This window comes from Haliotis cracherodii, unplaced genomic scaffold (assembly GCF_022045235.1).
Source record: "Haliotis cracherodii isolate W230 unplaced genomic scaffold, xgHalCrac1.p SCAF_9, whole genome shotgun sequence".
Classification (NCBI taxonomy): domain Eukaryota; kingdom Metazoa; phylum Mollusca; class Gastropoda; order Lepetellida; family Haliotidae; genus Haliotis; species Haliotis cracherodii.
The window spans coordinates 55,743,736-55,770,419 of NW_027266343.1; the positions used below are offsets into that span (position 1 = coordinate 55,743,736).

The following is a 26,684-nucleotide window of genomic DNA, read 5'->3' on the forward strand; positions in this document are numbered from 1 at the left end:
CTGGAATATTGCTAAGATTATCACTGTGACTGCAATCTGCAAGGTGGTTTTGATGCTCCAGCATTTGTTTGTTCGGCCTACGTGTAACTAGTGTGGATGTAAGTGGTGTGGGTCTGTAACAGGTCAGGTTTCAGTGTCCCGCCCACACTCAAGGCCATGCACTGTAGGTGCAGGACAGGCTGACACTGGTGGGATGTCGTACGTGCCCACGCGCCGCTGGTATGCCATGTTCTGCACATCTGCACAGAAAGTTCATAGGAGTGCTCCTCATTTGAAGCTAAAAACATAATAATGGTGTCAACATTAACATGAAGCTAAATACAATTAACATAAGGGTTTTCACCTCAAAATAAGCCCAAAGTTCACTGTTAACATCAGGCAAAGTGCTGGAAATATGCCGATTGTTGAAATACTTCCATCAAGATATCACTGACAGATGGAGCTTATAAAATGTTATAAAATGAACAAAAAGTTTGAACACAACATAAACTCTGCCATTTATGGTGTTGGAAAATATTCCATGTTTGAAGAGATATGAGGAAAACCTAATATGACAAAACTATCAGGTAAAAGACACTTACTGATCATGTGTCTGATACCCACTGACCTTGAATTTCAATTTACTGCTTCAGAAAAACTTTATCATGTGATTAATAAGTTGGTGTTTGTTTACAGACTGCTTATGGCCGCGTGCGGAGATCAGTGCCCGTGGGTACACCTGGGGCGGATAGCCAGGTAAGATGCATTGTGTCAGGAGGTGGGGTGCATTGTGTCATGGGGTAGGGTGCATTGTGTCAGGGGGTAGGGTGCATTGTGTCAGGAAGTGGGGTGCCTTGTGTCAGGGGGTAGGGTGCATTGTGTCATGGGGTAGGGTGCCTTGTGTCATGGGGTAGGGTGCATTGTGTCAGGAGGTAGGGTGCCTTGTGTCAGGGGGTAGGGTGCCTTGTGTCATGGGGTAGGGTGCATTGTGTCAGGGGGTAGGGTGCATTGTGTCATGGGGTAGGGTGCCTTGTGTCATGGGGTAGGGTGCATTGTGTCAGGAAGTAGGGTGCATTGTGTCAGGGGTAGGGTGCCTTGTGTCGGGGTAGGGTGCATTGTGTCATGGGGTAGGGTGCATTGTGTCAGGGGGTAGGGTGCATTGTGTCAGGGGCTAGGGTGCATTGTGTCAGGAAGTGGGGTGCCTTGTGTCATGGGGTAGGGTGCATTGTGTCACGGGGTAGGGTGCCTTGTGTCACGGGGTAGGGTGCATTGTGTCAGGGGTAGGGTGCCTTGTGTCATGGGGTAGGGTGCCTTGTGTCAGGGGTAGGGTGCCTTGTGTCATGGGGTACGGTGCATTGTGTCAGGGGTACGGTGCCTTGTGTCATGGGGTAGGGTGCATTGTGTCAGGGGTTTGGGTGCCTTGTGTCAGGGGTAGGGTACCTTGTGTCATGGTGTAGGGTGCATTGTGTCAGGAGGTAGGGTGCCTTGTGTCAGGGGGTAGGGTGCCTTGTGTCATGGGGTAGGGTGCATTGTGTCAGGGGGTAGGGTGCATTGTGTCATGGGGTAGGGTGCCTTGTGTCATGGGGTAGGGTGCATTGTGTCAGGAAGTAGGGTGCATTGTGTCAGGGGTAGGGTGCCTTGTGTCGGGGTAGGGTGCATTGTGTCATGGGGTAGGGTGCATTGTGTCAGGGGGTAGGGTGCATTGTGTCAGGGGCTAGGGTGCATTGTGTCAGGAAGTGGGGTGCCTTGTGTCATGGGGTAGGGTGCATTGTGTCACGGGGTAGGGTGCCTTGTGTCACGGGGTAGGGTGCATTGTGTCAGGGGTAGGGTGCCTTGTGTCATGGGGTAGGGTGCCTTGTGTCAGGGGTAGGGTGCCTTGTGTCATGGGGTACGGTGCATTGTGTCAGGGGTACGGTGCATTGTGTCAGGGGTACGGTGCCTTGTGTCATGGGGTAGGGTGCATTGTGTCAGGGGTTTGGGTGCCTTGTGTCAGGGGTAGGGTACCTTGTGTCATGGTGTAGGGTGCCTTGTGTCGGGGGGTAGGGTGCCTTGTGTCAGCAAGTCTGGGGTAGGGTACATATACACATGTAGTTTTGACAGATTCACACCTGAGTTGCACACTGGTTGAACAACATAGACTTCATTGTTTGTCATACCATAGCTTGAATATTGCTGATTCGGGCATTCAACAACACTCTGTCATTCTCTCCCTATCCAAAATTAATTGCAATTATGTATAGAATCTATATTTCCTCAAGCACCAAGGGTTTTCTTTGTTTTATAGAAACGCAGTTCTCGATTTCACGAAGAGTTGGAGTCGGCCATGAGTCTGATGCCCATTGCCAGCTCTCCCCTAGACCCAGACATTCCCATCCGGAAGGTCATCAACACATACCCACCTGTCGCAGAGCTCTCCAGGGTCGCGACCCTTGACCTCCCGCCCACGCCCCCTCAAAGTAGCAGCTGTAGTGGTTTTGATATCCAGCAACCAGTGCGTCTCATTGGAGAAGAGGACTCTGAAAGTGGATGTGGTTGCCGTGGAGATGACCTTGAAGATGAAGGAATGGAGCTGTTTCCTCTATGCGACCTTGATATTGAACAAATCGAAAACCATTAACTCAACAGTTGTAACTCAGGAAGTTGGCATTGGGAAGAGTTATCTACTCTTGCGAGAGGGGAATTATCTCCCTTTGTCAGAACTTTACACAGTTGTAAAATATATCCGAATCCAGCCTTGCCCTTGTTGATAAGAGAATATCACAATATATTTGAAACTAAATCCAGAAAGTGCATTTTATGTGAAGTTTACTGTATTAGGGAATAACCCTACTAATTGAATGCTATATTGTGTATGATTAATCATTAGCAGTTAGCCAAGGTTTACATATTTTCATGATAAACTTTTCATATGTCCTAGTGGCTGCTATTGTTGTATCCACCCGTTATGATCCACGACATGGAGGCTGCTGTGTCGACATCACTCATCTTCTCAACGCACATCAAATGACACTTATTTGCTTGTTGAGATTGTCACATTCCTAGCCCCAAGTTTCAGTATGGCGATGTTTGTCATGGCTGCACAAGCTTGTTACCAGTTTCATTTAAGATCTTCCAGTGGTGTACGCGGACTTTGATACTGCAGATTTGTTGATGTAGCATCCATTTTGTGTGTGCGTGCGTGCGTGCGTCTGTGCGTGCGAGTGTATGCGTGTATGTGTGTGCTTACATTGTGTGTGCGTGCGTGCGTGCGTGCGTGCTTGCGTATATGTGTGTGCGACGTCATAGCGTACAAAACTTTACATCAGTTTGTTATGGTTCTGATGGGTATATGTTTGTGTGAGTTACGTATATACTTATGGTCACAAATTAACCAACCGCAGAACTAGTTATTTTAAATTCCAAATCTTAACTGATTGATTGATTAGAACTTACGAGGGCATTTTCCAATAGATGTTCAATAGTATAAGTAACTTGATACTTAATTAAGTTCTGTTTGCTACTTTTTCACCTCTTTTCCATTACGTGACATCACAATCCACAACCAGGGAGCGGGGTATTATTAACGTTGACATACTACTCAAAAGAAGTTAAGGACCACCTGATTCATTCACATTACAAAAGTTTATCTGTCATGCCATAACTCTGTGGGAGTAGTGTATTTGTCAGGCCATCAGTGAATTACCGCTGGAATGGATAGCAGTATGTCTATGATATCACAAATCTCAGTCCTAGGGGCAGTTTAGGTAGCCTTGTGGTTATAGCGTTTTGCTTGACATGCCGAAGGCCTGTGTTCGAATTCCCACTTGGGTACAAAGCATGAAGCCTTTTTCTGGTGTCTCCGGCTGTCTATAGGTATGGAAGCGTGACTGTGAGCGTGTGTATGGACGGCAGTTGGTGACAAAGTCTGTAGGTATGGAAGCGTGACTTGGAGCGTGTGTATGGACGGCAGTTGGTGACAAAGTCTGTAGGTATGGAAGTGTGACTTGGAGCGTGTGTATGGACGGCAGTTGGTGAGTCTGAAAGCTTGCGCATGGTACACAACAGCTGTGAGAGTCTGTTTCAAGTAGTGTTACACATTCACTAGATAATTGATAATATTTAAATCATTATTGTCTTATATTGCTTGTTTTGTTTTTTTCAATTTAATTCCACTTGATTTAGGAATCCACAAATTGATACCCACCAGTAAATAGCACCTCCATGTAAATATCACAGATCAGGTTGTAGAGATACACGCAGGATATTTTTCATCCAAGATGTAGATTTTGAAATCCTGATCCCTAATCGTGTGGCATGTTAACACATAGCAAGATAACAAGGTATTTGTTCCCTCTATGTAGAATGTCATTTTCACAGCTTTGTTGGAAGTTATTGTTTTTGCAATGCAAGTAGCAACAGGTGTACTTATATCTGAGCCACTTGCAAAATGCAATCTTAGTGCTATGGCTTCATTAAATCTGTGTTTAGTATGAGAGTTATCAAGGTCTTAGTGCTAAGATCGTTCAGTGCAAGGGCACTGAAACAAGTATGGAAGGCAGGTTTTGCATTGTCAGCTTTATAATTGTTTAGCACATTGAATCAGTATGTAATTGTCTGGGTTTCGATAATTACGGAGACTCGTTTGGTCGAATCTAGAGTTTAATAAGTACCTTGTAGGTTATTCAGTTTTTGATGTGACATCTTCACTGCTCATCCTGCATGTGAGACCGGTGTGACACTCAAGTCTGATGGCCACAGTGTCTCAGGCTAGAACTTGTTTTGGGGAAACCATTATTTCAGTCTGGTTCTGTAGAAGCTGCTGCTAATTAGGTTAGAAACATTCCAAGATTCTGTTTGACCATGTTATGAACAAACACTGGAGGACAAAAAACATGCACAAGCTTGATAGACATAATCAGAATTCACTGCAGAGTAGATAGATGAAATTAATGTACCTCTCTAACATCACTAATTTAATAGCTTTGTAATTTTTTTAATGTTTTTGTACAATATCTCAAGTTTGAAATTAACTTAAGCATTGAAGTGAGGGATACTTTCATTTTTATGAGAGCTTCGAAAGGTTTGACTGAACACTTCATTTAAGGATGCACTGATTATTTTGAGTGTAAGAATTGTAATGAAATATTCTCCTTGAATGATAAAAATGATTGTTATCAACGGAAAATGATTCTACGTGGTACGATTGCTTCGGTACATCTTGAGCTGTGAGTCTTTTTACAGATTGTTGCTGTTTTACTAACATAATAACCATGGTTACGCAGTGACCTGATGAACAAAATGGCAGTTGCTTCCTAACAACTGATGACCTACTAACGAATGTGTTGTTCAAATACATCGGGCCATAACATATTTATTACAGGATTTCTCATCTCATCCCTAATGCTGCTCCATACCATCAGAACATCATTATTTTCCTAGCATTTTTAAGGTCAGATAGATATAAGATAAAAACATCTCTCTATTTTTCGAGAAGATATGAATGGAAATTTAATAATGAGTATGTTATGGCCCCAAAATTATGGTCATTATTAACCAAGTCATATTTCGCCAGACTATTTTCTGTGAGTTTAGCCTTGATACTTTGTCGGCCACAAGTGGCATTGATGGCCTGTGTATAGATGAAATTTGTAATTTTCATGAAGGTTATATAATATTGAATTCACTCTGAAGCCACAGTCATAGCATCACTTTTTAAGTAGAAGGAATTACAAACTTTGGTAAATAAGCTATTGGTTAACCATTTGTTAGATGATGTATTTGGGCTCAGAGTCTTGGTTAAGTTCACAGTAGTCGAGCACGGTGTACAACTGCAGAGGAATGCAGTGTCACATTGTGGACATGTTCACCAGCTTGGTGGCTCTACGTTCAATTGGACATATCTACGTAGGTTTCATAACTGTCTCTCTCACTCCAACCTGCCCATTGTATTCCTCCCTATTTCAGCTCCGGCTCAACATTGTCCTCCCCTTGCAGAACTCTTCCCCTCCCCCTCCTCTCCCCTTCCCCTCCTCTCCCCTCCCCTCCCCCTACAAACACACCCATTGCATGCCAATGTCAGCCGCAAGAATTCCCCTCTCTGACAGGCACATTGCTCTCCAATACCCTATATTCATGTTCCACAAAAGCACAAGGCTTCCCATACCACATCCCAACCCCACATACCCCTTCCTCTTTAACTTATAGTTAGATGCCCCACCCCTCCCGAGCTCATCCCCTCACCCTGTGGATTCAGATGCCCAACCCTTCCTGAATGCATCCCCACCCCTCCTGAGCTGAACCCCTCACCCTGTGGATTTAGATGCCCCACCCTCCCGAGCTCAACCCCATTCCTCTCGAGCTCAACCCCTCACCCTGTAGATTTAGACCTCTCCTGAGCTCCTCCCCTCCCATCCCGAGCTCAACCCCACACCCTGTGGATATAGATGTCCTACACCTTGTGAGCTCAACCCCACCCCTCCCAATCTCAACCCCTCACCCTGTACATTTAGACCTCTCCTGAGCTCAACCCCTCACCCTGTAGATTCAGACCCCTCCTGAGCTCAACCCCTCACCCTGTAGATTCAGACCTCTCCTGAGCTCAACCCCTCACCCTGTAGATTCAGACCTCTCCTGAGCTCAACCCCTCACCCTGTAGATTCAGACCTCTCCTGAGCTCAACCCCACACCCTGTGTATTTAGATGCCCCTCCCCTCCCTAGCTCAACCCCACCTTGTGGATTTAGAAGCCCCACCCCTCCTGAGCTCAACCCCTCTCCCGGTTTCTTTTCATTCCCCATCCCTTCTGAGCTCCGACGGTTTCAATGCCTCCTGTCTACAGCCCTGTTGCCATTCCCTCACTGCCGCCATGACACTACACTTAAAGGGACCGATATAAGCATCCTGTGATCAGTCAATGTGTTTAGCGTTGCTTAGAACCAGCCGGAATTGAGACTGTGACACTACAGTACAGCACTTGCAGCTTGGTCGTAGTATTCTCATCATGTGGGGATGTATATTTGTATACATTGAATATTTCATGATAAAAAAACAAAAAATGACACCAGTGTGTATTAATCACAAGTAAATATTCTATATTGGATATGGCATTTACTGTAGGCAATCCTAAGTCGGCAGATATGGATCCGACTGTTTTGGTTCAGTGCTGAGACTGTTTTGGTCATGTGCCGATTGTTCCGGTCACAGCTCCGGTGGAACGCACAGAGTGTGGATGCTGTGTCCACGCTGTGTTATAGAGAGCTAGTCAATGCAGAAAGTTAGAATGGGATACATACCCTGTTTATCTGTCAATTTATGAATAAATTTGCTGTGAAATAGACTCTATTTGTTATTTTCATTTTCAGTCTAAAGCATCAAATTCTTCCAGCTGGGGGCTTGTCGGGTAGCTAAGTGGTTAAACTGTTCGCTCGTCACACCAAAGGACTGGGTTTGATTCCCGACATGGGTACAATGCATGAAGCCCGTTTCTGGTTTCCCCCGCTGTGATATTGCTTAAAGCGGCGTAAAATGACTCACACACTCTTCCAGCTGGATTCTATACAACACTCCATTGCTGGTCCTCCACAGCCCTCCGGGACCTGGTCCACAGAAAATCTTAAAGTTAGGAATATCGCAGGTTAACACAGACATAGAATTGTTATTGTGCAGAGATAGCTTGTGAAACAGGTTTCTGGTCAGCAGTTATTGGTTCCTTTGTTTGTGTGACGTTCTGTATATAATCGTGTCTGAATCGGACAATCCAGTGATATCAAGAGCATCAATCCACACAATTGGGATACGATGATATGCATCAACCAAGTCAGCGAGCCTGACCACCTGATCCCTTTAGTCGCCTCTTACGACAAGAATGCAATGCTGAAGACCTATTCAACCGAAGATCTTCATGGGTATTATCGGTTCCTGCAATGCTCTGATCTGCTGTTCCAAAACTTGCCACAATACTGTGACGACGACGTAAAACCAACTCACCTCACTATTCACTCTTAAAGTTGAACAACACTGCAATCAGCAATATTCCAGCTAAATGATGGCAGCCTGTAAATAATCAAATCAGGACCAGACAATCAAGTGTGCACGCCACTGTTACAATGATTCTATGAACCAATTCACCGAGCCTCGCCACTTGCCTCTAACAACCAATTAAAATTGCTGAAATCCCACTGGAAACAAAAGCACAAAGTCGTGCCTCTTCAGCAGCCCCTCTAAGTTTGTTTTTTAATAAGGGAGCCTCATATGAAAATTTTAGGAGCCATACCTAATTTTTAGATGCCAACCTTTTTCATCCTTAAGAGTGAGATGGGACATATTCACATCGGTTTCACTGTGTGAGGTCTTAAAAACTTTTTTCCCCAAATTACAGCATCCCAAGAGGGGTGTTGACATAATGGTTGGGTGTGCAATACAGTAGACATTGTCACCTGTTATGTACATATATAGGCAACCAAAGTGGCTAACTGTATTGCAAAATAGTTCGCCAATAAGAGATTTACGGCTCGTTGGCGACCATACTGGTCACTACTTGGGAAGGCTGTTCAGGAAAACACACAATCATGAGCAGTTTACACTTTATTCACATTTTCACTACATTCAGTGACAGGTTAGATTTTCAAAGCTTCTTAGATATGTGTAATGGCACATATTAAACCTATTTATCATAAAGGACAAGAATATGCAGTGATTTTTCTCACGATATGTCGGTGTTAAGCAGGATATCGTGATTCCCTCATCACTGCTTCTATGTCATGTGAAAGTTTGCACATAGTGAAAACCTTCAGACAATCCAAAATAACTTACTGAAAAGATAACGACCACCTGATTCTTTCATCTAAACTGTCATGCCTTGAATTGGGAGGAGTGCATATGGTGAGTGAGTGAGTTGGGTTTAACGCCGCTTTTAACAGTATTCCAGTTATATCGCGGCATGTCAGCTTAATGTGGGAGGAAAGCCCAAAGTGATGCAGGTCTTGGACGTTTACTTCTTCGGTGAAACCCACGAGCACGGGTATGGTGCTGACAAACCTAGAAACATAATCAGGGCGAACCGGGATTCGAACCCACAATCATGGTTTCTGGTGCGCCCAAGGGATGCAACTCTGCTCAGCAAATCGTGGCGCCTTAGACGACTGGGCCACCTGTGCCCCCGAGTACATATGGAGCAAGTTTGGTGCCACATTGAACAGTACTTCAGTTATATCATGGCATGTCAGCTTGATGTGTGAGGACAGTGATGCAGGTTGCAGATGGTGACCCGGGCAAACCCACGGGTATGCATGGTGCTGACCAACCAAGAAACAATCAGGGTGTATCTGGAATTAAAACCCAGAAACTTTGGAATGCAACTGCAAAACAAAGGCAGTGCCTTGGATGAACAACGGGGCTTTCCTTGAAGAACATCAGGATTCCATTGTGTAAACCCCATGGAGTTCAAAAGGGTTCACTGTAATTGATCAGGATTTGCATGAAACGATCAAAGAATATCATTTTAGTCCTGGCCCTGGAGTCTTGGACAGTCCTGTTTCACCCAAACACCCCAATGTCGGTAAGATGGTTAACCCACCATCACTGCGTGGTCTCTCTCAGGCTTTGTATTGCTATCATTGTGAGACATGGTATGTGAGAGATAAACTAAGGCAAGAAACCCAACTATTTTGACCTAGTACAGCATTCAGAAGGTTATTGTGCAACATGTGCCAGATATATGAACAGAATCAATGGTAAATGTCTGAACTTTATCATGATGTAAAGAGAACAGTTCTAGACATGAAGACGACCTATGATGGTGGTTTGTGGGGACTTTCAAATGGTGGTGGAAAACACCTTGAACAAACTCTACACAACCCGGTGACTAGTAATTCATTGGATTCAAGTGTGCGAGGGAGTGAATGTTGTTTGATGAGCAAAAACCTACACCATCTTAGCATGACACACTAGTCCCCGAGACCACCAGTCCTTATTAGTCAGATGACACATTGCACAGACCACCCAGTCTTTAATAAATCCGATGACAAGCATGAGATGGACGACACCAGACTTCAATAGACTGGTAGATACAGCAACCAGTTCCGTAGTCTGATTACACAATGTCCGACACACAGGAAGCAGCTCTGATATCACAGAAACTTCCAACCCTCTAGCAGCTATGTAGGACAGGTTCGGCTCGAGTCTAGGCCAAAGATTTACCCATGTGGCCAGACCAATTGCTTAATCCATGATTTGTGCAAAAGTCTGCCTTCAGTTCGTAAAAAGCAGGAAATAAACTGATACAAAACAGATTCATTTTGACAGATATCTGTAAATCTTATTTCATGTTATATATATTTATTATCAAGTCCCAAAAAGACGAAGTTTGAGAGTTTGTTCTCATATTTTCAACACTTGAAACTTAGAAAACTGTCTTCTACAAAACTCTTCCTCAAACTGCATACCTGGTGCCAGTCCACCCATCCACCCTGAATGAGTGACTCCGTGACCCAGTTACCCTGAAAGGGTGGCCAGTATGGAAACAACAGAGGCAATGTCGATTCACAATACCCCAATTTCATGACATAACACACAGAGAATGGGTGACATTTCTATGAATGAAAAAATAATATTTAATGATTACATATAAGATGATTTGAACGAACAAATGTCTAACACTAAATGATGTTGACAAGTAAGTGAAAAATGTTTGCGATATACTGCTGGCAATAGTGAAAGAGGGTTCCCACCACGGGAGAGAGAGAGTGAGTTTGGTTCAATGCAGCTTTGAACAGTATTCCAGTCACGTTGTGTCAGCTTAATGCGTCAGGAAAGCCAAAAAGTGATGAAGGTCACACACATTTACCACTTTGGTGAAACCCATGAGCACGGGTGTTGACAAACCTAGAAACATAATCTGGACGAACTGGGATTCATACCCACAATCATAGGTTTCTGACCTGCCCAAGGGATGCAACTCTGCACAGCAAATTGCCCATTACTGGAATATTTTCTTCTCTTCATCATTACAACATCGATGTTCTACGTCAGCAAGAAGTATGAAAATACTTGATGGGTTCACAATCCTGTGTAGGATTGATCTAGGTTTTCTGGGAATTGACGCGTGAATCACGTTCTTCTCGGCGGTGCCATTGGTGTTCGGGGGATCACAGATTGGGAGTGGCGTGGTGCATTCAGATAGGAAGGCCAGATCAATGAATTCTCTTGATGTACAGACAAGACAACCTTGCAAAGGTAATCTTAAAAAACCCTTTTTGTTATAATATTATTAACCTCCAAACAACACATTGGCACATTGACCGAAAGCGGCCTCAAGACGAGAAACAAGATAGAGACAATACAAACTGAAGGCTCCTGCAAACAGATGTTTCAAGGCTTATTCTCATTGCTACAAACTCGAACATTACAAATCTCACTACTCCTAACTAAGAAGTATATATGCTGTTACCATGGTTACATGTGAAAAGTGAAAGAGTTTGGCTTGACAAAATATACAAATTATATCATACACATCTGCAACACATAACTTCGCTTTAAATTTCATAGATATATGTCACGCACCAACAAAACAAAAAGCAAATCAAAAATTAAATATCAAGAAAGAATATTTCTTGTTTGATAGTCAATACATTCATTGTTACCACATCATTTGTTGATGAATTCTCAAAATAATGTAATGTTGTTCAAAACTTTGTTTATATAAAGAACAAAATAAAGATGACGACATAGATTATAGATGAATATACATATGCTCACACTTCTCTCATTCAAAACACATACTAGTAAACCTACCTCTACATATCTAGAATCACAATATTCAGGTACAAATCTGTCTATGTATCACTGGACACAATATCACTCAAGAACTAATGAGCATAATTCATATTGAATGGAATATGAAGTGAGTGTACATCCATTAGCACTTATTATTGGAACACAGCTCTCTGCCCGGACAAACCATAGTCAGTCATATTTTACAGATGACCTATCTCAAAAGTTAGGAAAAGTGAAAAAATAGAGAGAGAAAAACGAAAAACAAGAAAACTATGTTTCCTTTTACAATGTTTTCATTAACATTTTCTGCTTTCATTTTTGCTTAAAAATTGAATGTCGTACAGGGGAACTGCTTGGTCGATTTAACTGCTGGCCTGTTGGCCTGTGGCCAGCTAAAATATCAAAGGGCTTGCTGTAACATAAAGTAGATGGCCCATCTGCTTCGCAAATATTTCACCCCTTTCCTTGTATACCAGTATTTAATACTTTTTAATTGGATCATCTTGGTAGAATGACAACTGGCTGACATTTGTAATGTTGTGAACAACAACTTGTTATTTGCTCATAAATCCCTATGAAATGAGGCAAGTGGAAACCAAGATTTAATCTCAGAGTGCAGAAAAAATTGTTTTAAGGGTGAAGAGTTCTAAAATTTTCAGAGCCATATAGTTGTAGGCAAGGTAGTTTGGAGAAGGGCCAGTAACTTTAAAAAAAAGCAAGCCCTACCACCTGAACTGTTCTACCTTGGAGCTCCCACCTGAACTGTTCTACCATGGAGCTCCCACCTGAACTGTTCTACCTTGGAGCTCCCACCTGAACTGTTCTACCTTGGAGCTCCCACCTGAACTGTTCTACCTTGGAGCTCCCACCTGAACTGTTCTACCTTGGAGCTCCCACCTGAACTGTTCTACCATGGAGCTCCCACCTGAACTGTTCTACCTTGGAGCTCCCACCTGAACTGTTCTACCTTGGAGCTCCCACCTGAACTGTTCTACCTTGGAGCTCCCACCTGAACTGTTCTACCATGGAGCTCCCACCTGAACTGTTCTACCTTGGAGCTCCCACCTGAACTGTTCTACCTTGGAGCTCCCATCTGAACTGTTCTACCTTGGAGCTCCCACCTGAACTGTTCTACCTTGGAGCTCCCACCTGAACTGTTCTACCTTGGAGCTCCCACCTGAACTGTTCTACCTTGGAGCTCCCACCTGAACTGTTCTACCTTGGAGCTCCCACCTGAACTGTTCTACCTTGGAGCTCCCACCTGAACTGTTCTACCATGCAGCTCCCACCTGAACTGTTCTACCTTGGAGCTCCCACCTGAACTGTTCTACCTTGGAGCTCCCACCTGAACTGTTCTACCATGCAGCTCCCACCTGAACTGTTCTACCTTGGAGCTCCCACCTGAACTGTTCTACCTTGGAGCTCCCATCTGAACTGTTCTACCTTGGAGCTCCCACAGGGAGACAAACATGTTACATGTCACTGCTGAATCATGTACTGACAGGTTAATCAATGACTTTGAATCAAATGCTTAAATCAGTCTAGTGTCTAGCAGGTCCTGTGTGCCCCTGGTAAGTGTCCTCTCCAGGTGGAGGAGTGAATAGGTGGTGACATACCTAACATGTGCGACAGTGTTCCTGTGTTGAGAGTTTGAACGCATTCATGACATATCAACAGATCCAAGCTATTGCAATTCACATGGTGAATGTATTTACTCGCTGTCTATCACACATCATCAGCATTCACCTCACACCATTCACATCAACAAACACATGTCTTCACAGAAGAATATCTTCACAAGCAACAAGGGGAGATAAATCTGTCACTGAACATTTCAAACATACCACTTCCAGTTGCCAAGGATATCAATAAACAAGTTGAAGACATTTATATTTCACTTCTTGTTACATCTCCTTGGGTACTTTACATCTCATGAAGCCAATCACAAAATTCACATAAAATTAAGCCCTAATTTTGTTAATACTGACATCAACATACAAACATTCACTGGAAACTTGCTTTCTTTTCCAAAGTCTTCACAGTGAATGAGCTTCGAAAAGTACTTCTGTTATACCATGGTGTGTCAAAGTCATGAAGAAAGTTCAAAGTGACAAAAAGTGTAGACATGTACCACTTTTACATGTGGTGCTCTCACCACAAAGGGTCATAATCAGGGCAACTTTCCATCCTGGCACAGCAAAGGGATGCAACTCTGCACAGAAAGATGTTGTGCCTTGACAACTGGGGCAGCCATGCCCTAATAAACTTTATAAGATCATTATCACTCTGAATGCAACTCATATTTCATGATATGCCATTCCTTCGAAATGCACATACCACTTAAATCAACAGAAGATTTTCCAAATCCTTAGAACTGTTTACCTATGTAATAAAAATATTATTTCCAACATGTCAGAAGTGTACCATAAAAAATTAAAGAACTGTACAACTGCCCCAAAACAGATCTTAAAAATATATCTACAAATTACAAAGTAAATATCTGGATATTTGGCAATTGAAGTCTTCTGAAGCAGCAGACAATAATTTACATGGAAATATAGACTTGAAAAGTGGTGATTTCCTATCATTCATCTCAGTTGACAGGGAAACAGTGTCTTCAAGTAGAGCAGCTGGCAGTCACATTGTCCTCACAACACCTCATAGTATCACACAACACTGATTTGTTTTCTTGGCCTGCAATACACAAAAACATCTCTTATAGGGGGCACATTCAAATTTCTGTAAGAAATTAAGATATAAAATATATAAATAAACAGCTTTTAAAACTTCTCTTAAAACTTCTTTTACTTTTTTTAATAACACTAACTATGCATTCTGACTTATATGAGGACAGAAGTACCTGACCTATGAATTGCTGTCGGAATGAATTCACAATAATATCAAAGTCTGATACTGGAAGATTTCAATAAGGCCACAACAAATTTAACAGTGCATCGTATCAAAAACTCTGTCAGATGACTTGGGCCAGAAGGGACAACTGAATGCATCTTTAACATAGGATCAGTGTTAGATACAGTGTGGTGATATTGTGCCATAACACTTCAATGTGGGATGAAACTCCACAGAGACAAGGGTTGTACACATTAACCACCTTGGTGCAGCCAATGATTGTTTGTTTGTTTGTTTGTTGTTCAAGGCCGCACTCAGCAATATTCAAACTATATGACGACGGTCTGTAAACAATTGAGTCTGGATCAGACAAGCTTGTGATTGACATCATGAGCATTAATCCACACAAATGGGATATGACGACATGCAACAACCAAGTCAGCGAGCCTGACCACCCGATCCCGTTCGTTGTCTCTTATGCAAACATAGTTGCTTTTTGCAGCAACCATGGGTTGCTGAAGACCTATTCACGGGTCTGCAACTAAAGAGCAATGACTTGCTGAGGACACCCGCTTATAGTGTCAGCCCAAATACAACAAGCATGAGTAGCGGTACTTTGTACATTCATCACCAAGGGAACTTCAAAATCATCTTTTTGGAAAGCTGTCATTAATTCTTTTTACATAGACATGCTGGAAACAACAGGGACTCACGGTTTTATAGAAAGCTTTGGACTGTGTACTGAGGCCCTCCGACTTGTCCACGAGATCATCCAGCTTCTCCCCACGCTGCAGGACGGCATCGATTGTGTTGTGCTTGAAAAGATTTTCAGCTGAATGAATATCTGACTGTTTGTTTGCTTGTTGTTTGTTTAACGCTGCAATCAGCAATATTCCAGCTATATGACGACAGTCTGTACATAATCGAGTCCAGACCAGACAATCGCGTGATTAACATCATGAGCATCGACCTACGCAATTGGGATAAGGTGAAATGCATCAACCAAGTCACCGAGTCTGAGACCCTGATCCCGTCAGTCGCCTTTTACGGCAAGCATGTGTTCTGACTGAGAGAGTGAGTGAAAATTGATTCCTGCCCAATCAGCAATACTCCAGGTGTATCCTAGCTTTCTTTTACACCATGAAGTCTTGGGCAGACAAACCAGTGGTTGATGGCATGAGTAATGTCCCATGCCAACGGATTTGTTTAATGCACATTCAGCCTCAAATAGGATCTCCTGGCTCTCATTACAGTCCCGACCGGTGGGCATTCCAGGCTAGAATAGGCCCCCGGCAACCTATGCTGGTCGTAAGAAGCAACCACATGGATCGGGGCATCAGGCTCAGTGATTGTTTGATTATGTTATTGTACCCTGACGTCGTGGATCAACACTTCCAAAATCATCTGTCTGGTGCAGACTTGATTAATTACACGCTGCTGTCGTCATAAAAAAGAATATTGCCAATTATGGAGTTAGTTGGTGAAGGTTGTTTGATGGAGCAGTCAGCAATATTCCAGCTAAAACAAGCACGAAATACTCATATCCCCCACCAATATCACATGTCTGGTTGTGTGCAAGGCAAGAAATATTGTATGGTTTTCAAGATCTGCTCCAGAAACGAGCACCACCTTAATTTTCAGTCTAAGTCAAAGTCGTTACAATGGAAACTTGAAAAATATATTTTTCAAAAATCCTCAACTATCAAAAGGCACCAGTTTACCACTAGACCTATCTATGTGCTAAGTTTAGTTAAGATAGCTCTCATGGTTTTTTAGTTCTGCACCGGAAACGAAACATGGCAGACGGACAGCACCCATTCCTATATCCCCCTTCCACTTTGTGGCTGGTGATGATAATTGGCTTGGTGAACAACTTGACAGCATAAACACTGACGCACAGCTTCAGGATGACATGACACACACTGGTCAGCTGTACCTTGTAATCACCAGACGTCATTTAGATGTCAGTCTTGCTACAAGTGTGGTACTGGGGAGCTATTCTTCCACAACTCCACCCATAAACGTCATCAACTCACCAATATTATCTTCGTCTCATCCAGGTCATTCTGTATCTTCGTCATTGCATCAGCCTCCTTGGGGTTCTGGTATTTCTGAAGGAATTCATTCAACTGTGGAAAGTTGATTTGACTGAAATAGAGAAATAGTTCATCTACCACTGGTCGCTTGTGAACACAGACAATCTCACCCTACGATGAATAAGAGAATCTCACCCTATGATACAGAGAATCTCACCCTACGATACAGGGAATCTCACCCGATGATACTTCAGAGAATCTCACCCGACATTACAAAAAGAATGTCACCCCAGTGTATTTTGATATCAAAGATACTGATGGAAATGAATTAGCATGATAAGAGAACAGTTAGTTTTAGACACAGTAAAATGATATGCTATCATGGGGTCCAGCCTTGTCTTCCAAATACACATTGGAAACAATACACACAAATATATCTCAACATTTGATTCAGACATGTGTTGAATTTGTATGCGCGCAATTTCAAATGTACGAACAGCAAAGCTTATTTCCCATTATTTTTCATTGTTCACTTATTCGTTTCCATCAGTATATATCAACAGATGGTGAAATATTAGACATCAACATGATCAAAGGACAAAAGGTTAAGGCTATATTTATCATCCTAAATTTTTCAGTTTGTAAACAGTCATAACCAGTGTCTTGAGTGTACAAAGTACACTTAACCAGCTTCAGCAGCAGATGGATAAGTGATGTCATTTGATTCTGATGTCATGGTAGCTGATGACATCACAATGGTCTCCAAAGCAATGTGATGCAATTTCAACTAAGTGATATCTCCTGTGGAAGCCAATTTCTGAGTAAAAATAGAGAATCTCTCCCAAGTATCTTTTGATATCAAATATATCAACACGAGTTGATAAAAGTGGGAAAACTCCAAGGCTTGCCGAGGATTCTTTTCACTTTTATCAACGAGTGTTGATTTATTTGATATCAATAGACACAAGGGTGAGATTTTATTTATCATCCAACATCATTCTTCCAACTTTTTCAGTTTGTAGACAGTAATAAGCAGTGTCTAATGAGTAAAAAGTACTGCTAACAGCTTTAGTAGTAGAGCCATTAGTGATGTCATTTGATTGTGACATCATGGTAACCAATGACGTCACAATGGTCTGCAAAGCATTGTGATGCAATGTCATTGCAGCGACATCTACTGTGTAGATATCGCTTGATCTCACCCAAGCAATATCTCCTGTAGGAGCCAGTTTTGGATGATAAATTATAGTATCAGCTGAGGAAAGACCATGACAAGCAAATCAATTCTCCAGTGAAAAACGAGCCATGATAATAGCAAAGGGAAACTCAGTCTGTGACTCTACTTGTCTGAACTTGGCTCTTTTACTCTTTTGCATAATTTGTAGTCCAGTTAAGCATCTTTTGTTTTATCCAGTGGACAATCATTATCTGAGCTTACTAGACCAAGCAGAAGGTTACTTGACTATATTTACTAAATCAACTGGATCATTTTGCCCAGGAAGTAATGCTTCTGTTTTCTATACACATGATAAAGTGAGGCCTACCCGCTACTGAGGACGTCCCAGTTCGACTTGGGGTATTTGGCAGCAAACTCATCAAGCACCTGAAACAATAATAACGAGGTGGTACAGCATGTACAGTGAGGGACTTGGTTTTCATGCCGCTTTGAACAGTATTCCAGTTATATCACATCGTCTCAGCTCAAAGTGGGTGAGTGTGAGTGAGTGAGTTAAAATGTAACGTCACATCGGCAATATTTAAGCCATAGAGTGACTATGTGGGTGGAAAACCCGAAGTGATGCAGGTCTTAGATGTTTGATGCTGACCAATCTCATTAAAATCAGATCTTAGTTCTCGCTACCGCTAAACAAAGATCTGAAGACATCCCATTAGGGGTCACTGATCAGGAATCAAACCACAATAACATGACCCTTAATAAAGGCAATGTGCCATGTCATAACAGCCAGTAGTGTTATTTTCAATAAATTTATTCATTAATAAATGTTAGTTAAAGACCCACCGCAAGGTGGCAGTGTTTCAGTTTCCAAGCCTGCGAGATAATCCATCAAGCGCAATGCCAGGCACTCATGTTTGTTTGTTTATTTGTTGTTTTGCTGCACTCATCAATATTCCAGCTATATGATGGCGGTCTGTAAATAATTGAGTCTGGACCAGACAATCCAGTGACTGACTTGAGCATCGAACCGCGCAATTGAGATGCGATGACCTGCATCAACCAAGTCAGTGAGCCTGACCACCGGATCCCATAAGTCACCTTTTACGACAAGCACAGTCGACTTTTACGACAAGAATGGGTTGCGGAAGAGCTATTCTACCCCGGATCTTCATGGGTTCCGTTCACTCATAGTGTCCACTAGGGGTGACTATTGATTGGGAAATCACTATTGCAATAACTATTGATATTGAAAGAAACTATTGCAATAACTATTGATATTGTAAGCAACTACAATGTATTGTGATAAATATTGATAGTTTTCAGTGTATCATTTTAGATGAATTTTCTTTTCAATAACATTGCCAAAAGACTTCCAAACACACGATTTTCCAACCAAGTTTGTCACAAACTCCACTTGAGTGTCACCCTACGCCATTTTACTTTAAGAAAGACCGGTTGCTATGCAGCAAGGGCAGTTAACTCTTATCCTCACTGGGCTGCGTTTGCAAGCATGTTTAGGTGACTCAATCGCATGATATGGTAAATAGAATCAAAACTATGGATATTCCTAACTAAAATTGATACTATTGATCGGAAACAGATTTAACAATCGATTTATTGACTTTAAGAGCTTACCAATAGCAATTTATCATTATTTCGATTTATCCTGACACCCCTATTGTCCACCAATGGTTTGTGGGTACATGATACAAAGGACACAGTTCTGCCAGTGTGTGCAGTCGTAGTCTAGATTTGGCTTGAATCATCTGGTGGCATCAAGGCTTCAAAGACTGTCATGAGTGTCAGCCCTGAAATAATCTCCAGTGTGGGAGTACATTTCTAATGAGAAGCACTAATATTCAGCTTGGTCCGTCACTCTACTATACAGGACATGCTTATTGAATGTTTGAATGAACGGTTTAATAGTTTCATCTATCACTTGATGCTGACTTCAGTACATCATCAATACCATGTGTATAGTCACAACAGCCATCAAGGGTATAACATAATTGCAGCATGCAGTAACCTTGGTTACCAACATATTGATTGATGAAACAGGTGTTGCAAAACAACATGTCTGTATTTATTACATTTTTTATTTTTTACAATAACAAACCTAGCATGTCCATTGTTACAATATTTAACACTATCAAACCTAGCATACGACAGTCATAGTGTTAAGATGATATAAATATACATATCCTATCATTGACTTACAACAGTCGTAGCACTAAGGCGATAGTAACACTCATACCCTAACATCGCCTTATGACAGTCGTAGCACTAAGATGATAGTAACCATGGTAACATGCATACCCTAACATTGACTTATGATAGTCGTAGCACTAAGACGATAGTAACACTCATACCCCAACATCGACTTATGACAGTCGTAGCACTAAGACGATAGTAACCATGGTAACATGCATACCCTAACATTGACTTACGACAGACGTAGCACTAAGACGATAGTAACCATGGTAACACTCATACCCTAACATCGACTTATGACAGTCGTAGCACTGAGATGATATTAACACCTACACCCTAACACTGACTTAAGACTTCGTAGGACTAAGATGATATTAATATCCATACCCTAACACTGACATACCACAGTCCTAGCCTAAGGACAATAGTAACACCCACACTGATTTACAACAGTCACAGCACAAAGTCACTAGACTACACTATGGCTAGCACTACTTCCCACTGCTGTCCATCTAGCAGAATTAATCATGTAAGTCTCAAGTATGAGAGCATTATGGCAGCAATTACATCTTCGCTATGTAGTGATGGAAGTGAGTGAATGTTGTTAAATGCTGCATATTAAAGTCGGACCAGACAAACCAGTGACTGACATTGCAAGAGCAATCCATGCAGTTGGAATGTAACCAATCACCAGGTCTTACACCCAACCCCTGTCATCCTGTGAAGATCCAGCGTGAAATAGGTCTTCAGCAATCCATGCTTGCTGTAAAAGGCGACTATGCTTGTTGTAAGAGGCGACTAACGGGATCAGGTGAACAGACACGCCGGCTTGCTTGATACATGTCATTGTATCCCAATCGCATGGATCGATGCTCATGATGTCAATCACTGGATTGTCTGGTCCAGACAAGATTATTTACAGACCACCATTATATAGCTGGAATATAGCTGAGTATAGTGTTAAACAACAAACAAAGAAAAAGAGGTCCAGATAACCTTTTGTCAATTGGGTTTTTAGTCGATGGTTTCTATTTTAATCGGGTTATTACACTTTTTCATTGGGTAACCTATATTTTTTCACTCATCTATTCATCACTCTATTGGGTTTTCACAAAATGAGTACACATTATGAGATTTTAAAAAAAAGGCTTGACGCGGAAAGTAAACGTGTGCTCTTTTAATACATTTGATTTGATTTCTGTATGCATTTAATTGAAAGTAATTGAGTTTTGAATATTTTTGGGGGGTATTTTACGCAAATACGTTGCTTATCTCTAGCTCTGAGAAACAAACGTCATCCTCATCATATGGCACTTTGAGCAGTGTTCCCTGTACCTTGTTGAGCAGTGTGTGGGCTACCCTCTGTGGGTATTCGTGGTCTCCGATGAGAACTCCTGACAGTCCGTCACTCCTCACGTACACATGACACATGTATTCTGAAACAGTGAATCATCACCAGTCTTCACACAGGTCAGTGTTCGTAAACCAAGCACAGCCTGGGGTCTTTGCGATAAGCTGTTATAGTACAATGTATACAAATCAAAGGATCCCCAGAATCTTTAATTCTTAACATTGGGGTCAAGGCAAGGACTCCTTGACCACTGCAGATCACTCAGATCACGATTAACAACATCTCATCGCATCTCACAACCACATGACATGGATCCTGAAAAAGTGAATCAATGCCCCTTTTCTCACACATCATAAAGATCAGCCCCATCACCATAGTCACTCGTCAAATACACAAGCACAGGTAGACCCAGACAGTGAAGTGCCTGCTTCGAACAGTATTTCAGTTCTAACTTATATCAAGCAGCTCTAACTTGTATCACTCAGTTCTAACCTCTATCACTCAGTTCTAACCTCTATCACTCAGTTCTAACTTATATCACACAGTTCTAACTTATATCACTCAGTTCTAACTTATATCACTCTGTTCTAACATCTATCACTCAGTTCTAACTTATATCACTCAGTTCTAACTTATATCACTCAGTTCTAACTTATATCACTCAGTTCTAACTTATATCACTCTGTTCTAACTTATATCACTCAGTTCTAACTTATATCACTCAGTTCTAACTTATATCACTCAGTTCTAACTTATATAACTCTGTTCTAACATCTATCACTCAGTTCTAACTTATATCACTCTGTTCTAACTCATATCACTCAGTTCTTACTTATAACATTCAGTTCTAACTTACATAATTCTGTTCTTACTTACATACCTCAGTTCTAACTTATATCACTCAGTTCTAACTCATATCACACTCAGTTCTACCTGAGATGTCAACTTGATATGTGAGGAAACACTGAAGTGCTGCTAGTCAAATACACCGTCCACTTTAGAGAAACCGCAATCTCAATAAAATCAGATCTTAGTTCTCGCTACCGATAAACAAAGATCTGAGAACATCCCATTACGGGTCACGTCAGACCAACCTTAAGCAAACTTTGACCGACCAATGGAATGACCAATCAGAAGGCAGTTTTCTTGTGCCTTACGGCACTAATTTCAAATTGGCGACTACGCTTCGAAACATATTTTGACAAATTCTCGATTTCAAATTTGAAACCTAAGCAAATGAACATTCTGGAATGGCTAACAGATGGTCTAGATTGTATGGATTCAGTCGTTAAACCCGAAATGACATTCCGACTGTCACTTTCATGATCTGGTAAGCGACGTTCTGATTGGTCAGATGAAAGGTCGTTCTGACGTGACCTCTAATGGGATGTCTTCAGATCTTTGTTTTGGGGTAGTGAGAACTAAGGTCTGGTTTTAATGAGATTGGGAGAATCCAATGCATGAGAATGGTTCGGAAAACTTAGAAAAATAAATCAGGGCAAATCTGGGACTTGAACATATGATTCTAGCTTTCAGTTTTTCCCAGTTTCTGTATGGACAATGACACAGGATCATGTTGCGTTAGTCCTACCGTTTTCCTTGACGGAAGCTCTGGAGCATGTAGCTGTTCTCTCTGTGATAATCTTACTCGTGAAATCCATGAACTCCTTGATGCTGCAACAAACATCTTATAAATGAACAATCTACTCTGACACTCGCAGTGGTTTATCTTTATCATGTTTATGCAAATGTGCATATTTTTAATATGTCAGCTACAAACAATTACCCAGTGTTCCTGCAGGTTTTTGAAACTGCCAGTCCTGCTAGACTGTCAACTCGAAAAATTACCAGTCCCCCCTAATTTTTGTCAGTCCCAACTTTCAACAACTGCCAAAAAGGATCAAAATTACATGGTTGTAATTCCTTCAACATCATGTTCAATGCAATAACATCATCTCTGAAGTAACTGAGTTAGATCTACACATCATTCACACAAAGTTCAGTCACAATTTTCTCATATTTTTTCCCTTGCACTAAAAATTGACAAGGGTAAACAGTGACAAGAGAAAACAAGCTGACTTCATTTGAAAAATATATTTATATGAATATCGCAGATGTTTTGTTCAAAAACAAAGATTTAGGCACTTTATTTCTTGGTCCAAAGGGACTGGCAGTCACATGAATTATCGGTCCAAGCCTAATTTGACCGGTAAAAAACTGGTATTTACCAGTAATCGGGAACAATGATGACATTCCAGCAATATCACGGCGGAGGACACCAGAAATGCGCTTCACACATTGTACCCATGTCAGGAATCGAACCCGGGTGTGGTTAAATATATCTTAAATAATTATTTAAACTGATAATGACAGAAAATTAATTAATTTACTTATTTCTGATCAGCAGAATAAAACAACAACACTGTTTATCATTTTAATTTTTTTTCTGTATTTCAAATTTTGGAAGTTGGCAGATTTATTAACCAACTTTGAAATATAAATGGTCTAATTTTAGAGCTAAGATTAACCCCTATAACTATCACAAGTTACCTGCTCCTCTGGAAGTAGCCAAAGGATGACACTTCATGGGCTACAGCCATCTCTTTAACCTTGGAGGACCCATCTTTATATAACACTGTTAATCCAAACAGCTTCATGGCTGCTGATTTTCTCCTCTGATCTGTGGTAGGGAAAACACATGACAAAAATGTTCAAAATGTACAGTGTTTAACATATTAACAAAGACAGCATGGAAACATAAACAAAATAATAATGGCTTGGTTAGCTTGTTGTTGCTGTAACGACATGGTGAAATATGCAGGAAGAAGAAGCAACTCCACTACACATGTCTGCTGGAATCAGCCAACATTTGTAAAATCTCCAGTAATGGTGGGCATGAGTGTTTTTCAAGTCATGGTGGTCATTTTCAAGCAAAACTCCAACATAGATAAAAGATGTATGGATTCACCTGAAATTTAATTTGATTAACTATAATACTAAGGTGTGATAGCTAACCCTAACTAAGAAGCACATCTAACGCTAAAGACTGCAATGTGGAGTTTGATTGGCAAGCAGTGCCCAGCCCTTAAAGTAGGAAGTATGATTGGGAAGGTATGCTTGATTGGAAAGGGGATCAAATGGCTGAGGATAAGAGTTGGGTGTCACCTAACGGTTAAACCCCTGAGCCAACTTGCTCTATAAGCTGCGGTGGATTAAAGTGTATTAATGTAAATAAACTAGACTTCAACAAAAATCAACGTATCGTGGTTGGTCAGGGATGGGTAACTCGGGTTGGGTGGGTACTGAGTAGGACCCTGGCACCCATTGGACAACCCAGACCCCTGGTTAGTCATGTGATACATTATGTAATGACAATAACAATCAACCTCCATGGTTACACCACAAGTCACTAATGTTTGTACTTCTCTATGACTATGCATTCGTTCTGAATTTCATACATCCAAGTAAAGATAAAGCTTCAACTTTAGTGTGTGCATCAGATATTTTTTATGTGTATATCCGTGTAAGTTATTACTTGGGCTTGGATAAAAACATTCACATTAGGGGCATTCTGTACCAAACTCATGAGACCAAAAGTCGGTACCCTGCAAGTAAATTTGGCCTCGTCGCCGCCCTATATCGATATCGTGGACATAGACCGAATGTATGTTTATTACATTCTTACGGGATTAAGACAATAACGATATAACCCTTTTTGTTAATGAGACTAAATTACTGAAAACTAACGCAAAAAAGATACAGGTTCATGTTAACTAGTACGCAGTTGAACTTACATCACTCAAATCACTTGACAGTGACACTGACAAGCTTGTAGGGAAGGCAATAGTCCTACGCGTCGGCAAAAAAACTGGTGGATACTTGTGGAACGCAGAAGCTAACACAGTCAAGATCCTGACGCTTCAGGAAATCGTAGGGTAGGTTGTATATTGTAAATTGATAAAAGGTTCGTTAGGTCTCTGTTTAGTATGTCCCACTAAACACAAGTTTGATATCCAACAGAAGTGCCAAGTTGGTCGTGCCTGATACCGGATATGACGTCACGTTAAGCAGAGTTATCTGGAAGGGAGAGTTCCGTACTTTGTCATGTACTTCGTACAGGGTTACATTAGCATGTACTGTACATTGTTTGCATTCGCACATCGCTGCGAGGAGCTTTAAAAGCCAAAACGGTTGCATGAGCTAAGAACTAATATTAAACCGAATAAAGCAAAGACAAAATATACTAATTACAGAAAAAGAAGCATACCTCTTGTCAAACGCCGGTTGAAATAAATTTATGATGAAATTAAAAGGAAACATTTATTTTAACACGAACACTTAGGGATTGGTAATTTTTGTCGGGGGTGGTGGTCTTAGGACCACTGGGTCACGAACAAAAAGCGTCCACATGGACAAAAAAACTACTCCTGCAGGCACTACATAAAGTCCAGACATGGGCACATAAATGTGGCCTCTCGTTAAGACACTGGATTAGAGCACCTTTATAATAAAGTACCACGAAAACACAACTGGAGTAGTATTCAAATATAAAAGTATGTGCCCTATCACCCCCGAACTCCACGGACAAAATAATCCCATCAAACTCCAAAAACGAACCAAATTCCTAGGACTTATCTTCAACTTTCCAAATAGGTGCACTAAGGATCCGCTGCCCGGAGCTACTTCGCTAATTAGGTAAAAAAAAGGACTACGGCTGCGTAAACTATAATACTCTAAACACCACATTGAATAATACATTAAATTCAATCCAAAATCAAGCACAAAAAACAATCACACGCATCAGAGACCATATAATAGATATAATATAATAGATATATATTTTTTGGTCTCTGCACGCACACAGCAGGGCACACCTCCTACATCGTTACACGCCCTCACATGAGAAATCCCCCTGGATTTACGCAGTGAACAATTAACCATAAACTTCTGGACTTCAACACAATCAAAACCCCTAATCTAATAAATCATAAATAACAACATAAGCCCAAAACTTCAAGCGCTTGCTCGCAAACACCCACTCTTAACCTCAATATCACAAAGCACATTAGACTACATAACTAAACAATCCTAAACATGCTAAGAAAAAAACACCGAACCCAGAAACATCTCACACATAAATTATAAATCCCTCAAATAAATACATTACTCTCTAAAATAAATTAAAAAAACACACACACCACACGACACTAGCATACATACATGAGCAATGGTCAAATTGGTGCAACATCTACACAGTCGGATCCTCGGAACTGGCCCGGGCTCAAAACGCATTCGGAATCCACATATCTTAACTAATTAAGCAATCAAAA

The 26,684-nt window shown here is 41.4% G+C and overlaps 2 protein-coding genes across 3 annotated transcripts in view; one reads left to right on the forward strand and one right to left on the reverse strand.

Moving 5' to 3' along the window:
- LOC139452193 (protein FAM53A-like) overlaps positions 1-3,171 on the forward strand; it is an 81,646-nt gene extending 78,475 nt beyond the window's left edge. For both annotated transcript variants that reach the window (XM_071233565.1, XM_071233566.1), the window contains exons 5-6: positions 676-735; positions 2,264-3,171. In XM_071233565.1, the coding sequence (XP_071089666.1) occupies positions 676-735; positions 2,264-2,596 (393 nt within the window). In that variant the 3' untranslated portion in view covers positions 2,597-3,171. The remainder of the gene's footprint in view (positions 1-675; positions 736-2,263) is intronic.
- A 5,356-nt stretch (positions 3,172-8,527) lies between these two features.
- LOC139452172 (synaptobrevin homolog YKT6-like) lies at positions 8,528-25,406 on the reverse strand. The gene is made up of 9 exons (XM_071233525.1): positions 25,149-25,406; positions 23,905-24,034; positions 22,946-23,028; positions 21,339-21,439; positions 18,160-18,218; positions 16,616-16,727; positions 15,293-15,394; positions 13,173-14,423; positions 8,528-12,808 (listed from the first exon to the last, which is right to left on the reverse strand). The coding sequence occupies exons 2-8, from the start codon at positions 24,009-24,011 to the stop codon at positions 14,388-14,390; spliced, it is 600 nt and encodes a 199-aa protein (XP_071089626.1). The 5' UTR covers positions 24,012-24,034; positions 25,149-25,406; the 3' UTR covers positions 8,528-12,808; positions 13,173-14,387.
- Between the last annotated feature and the right edge of the window lie 1,278 nt (positions 25,407-26,684).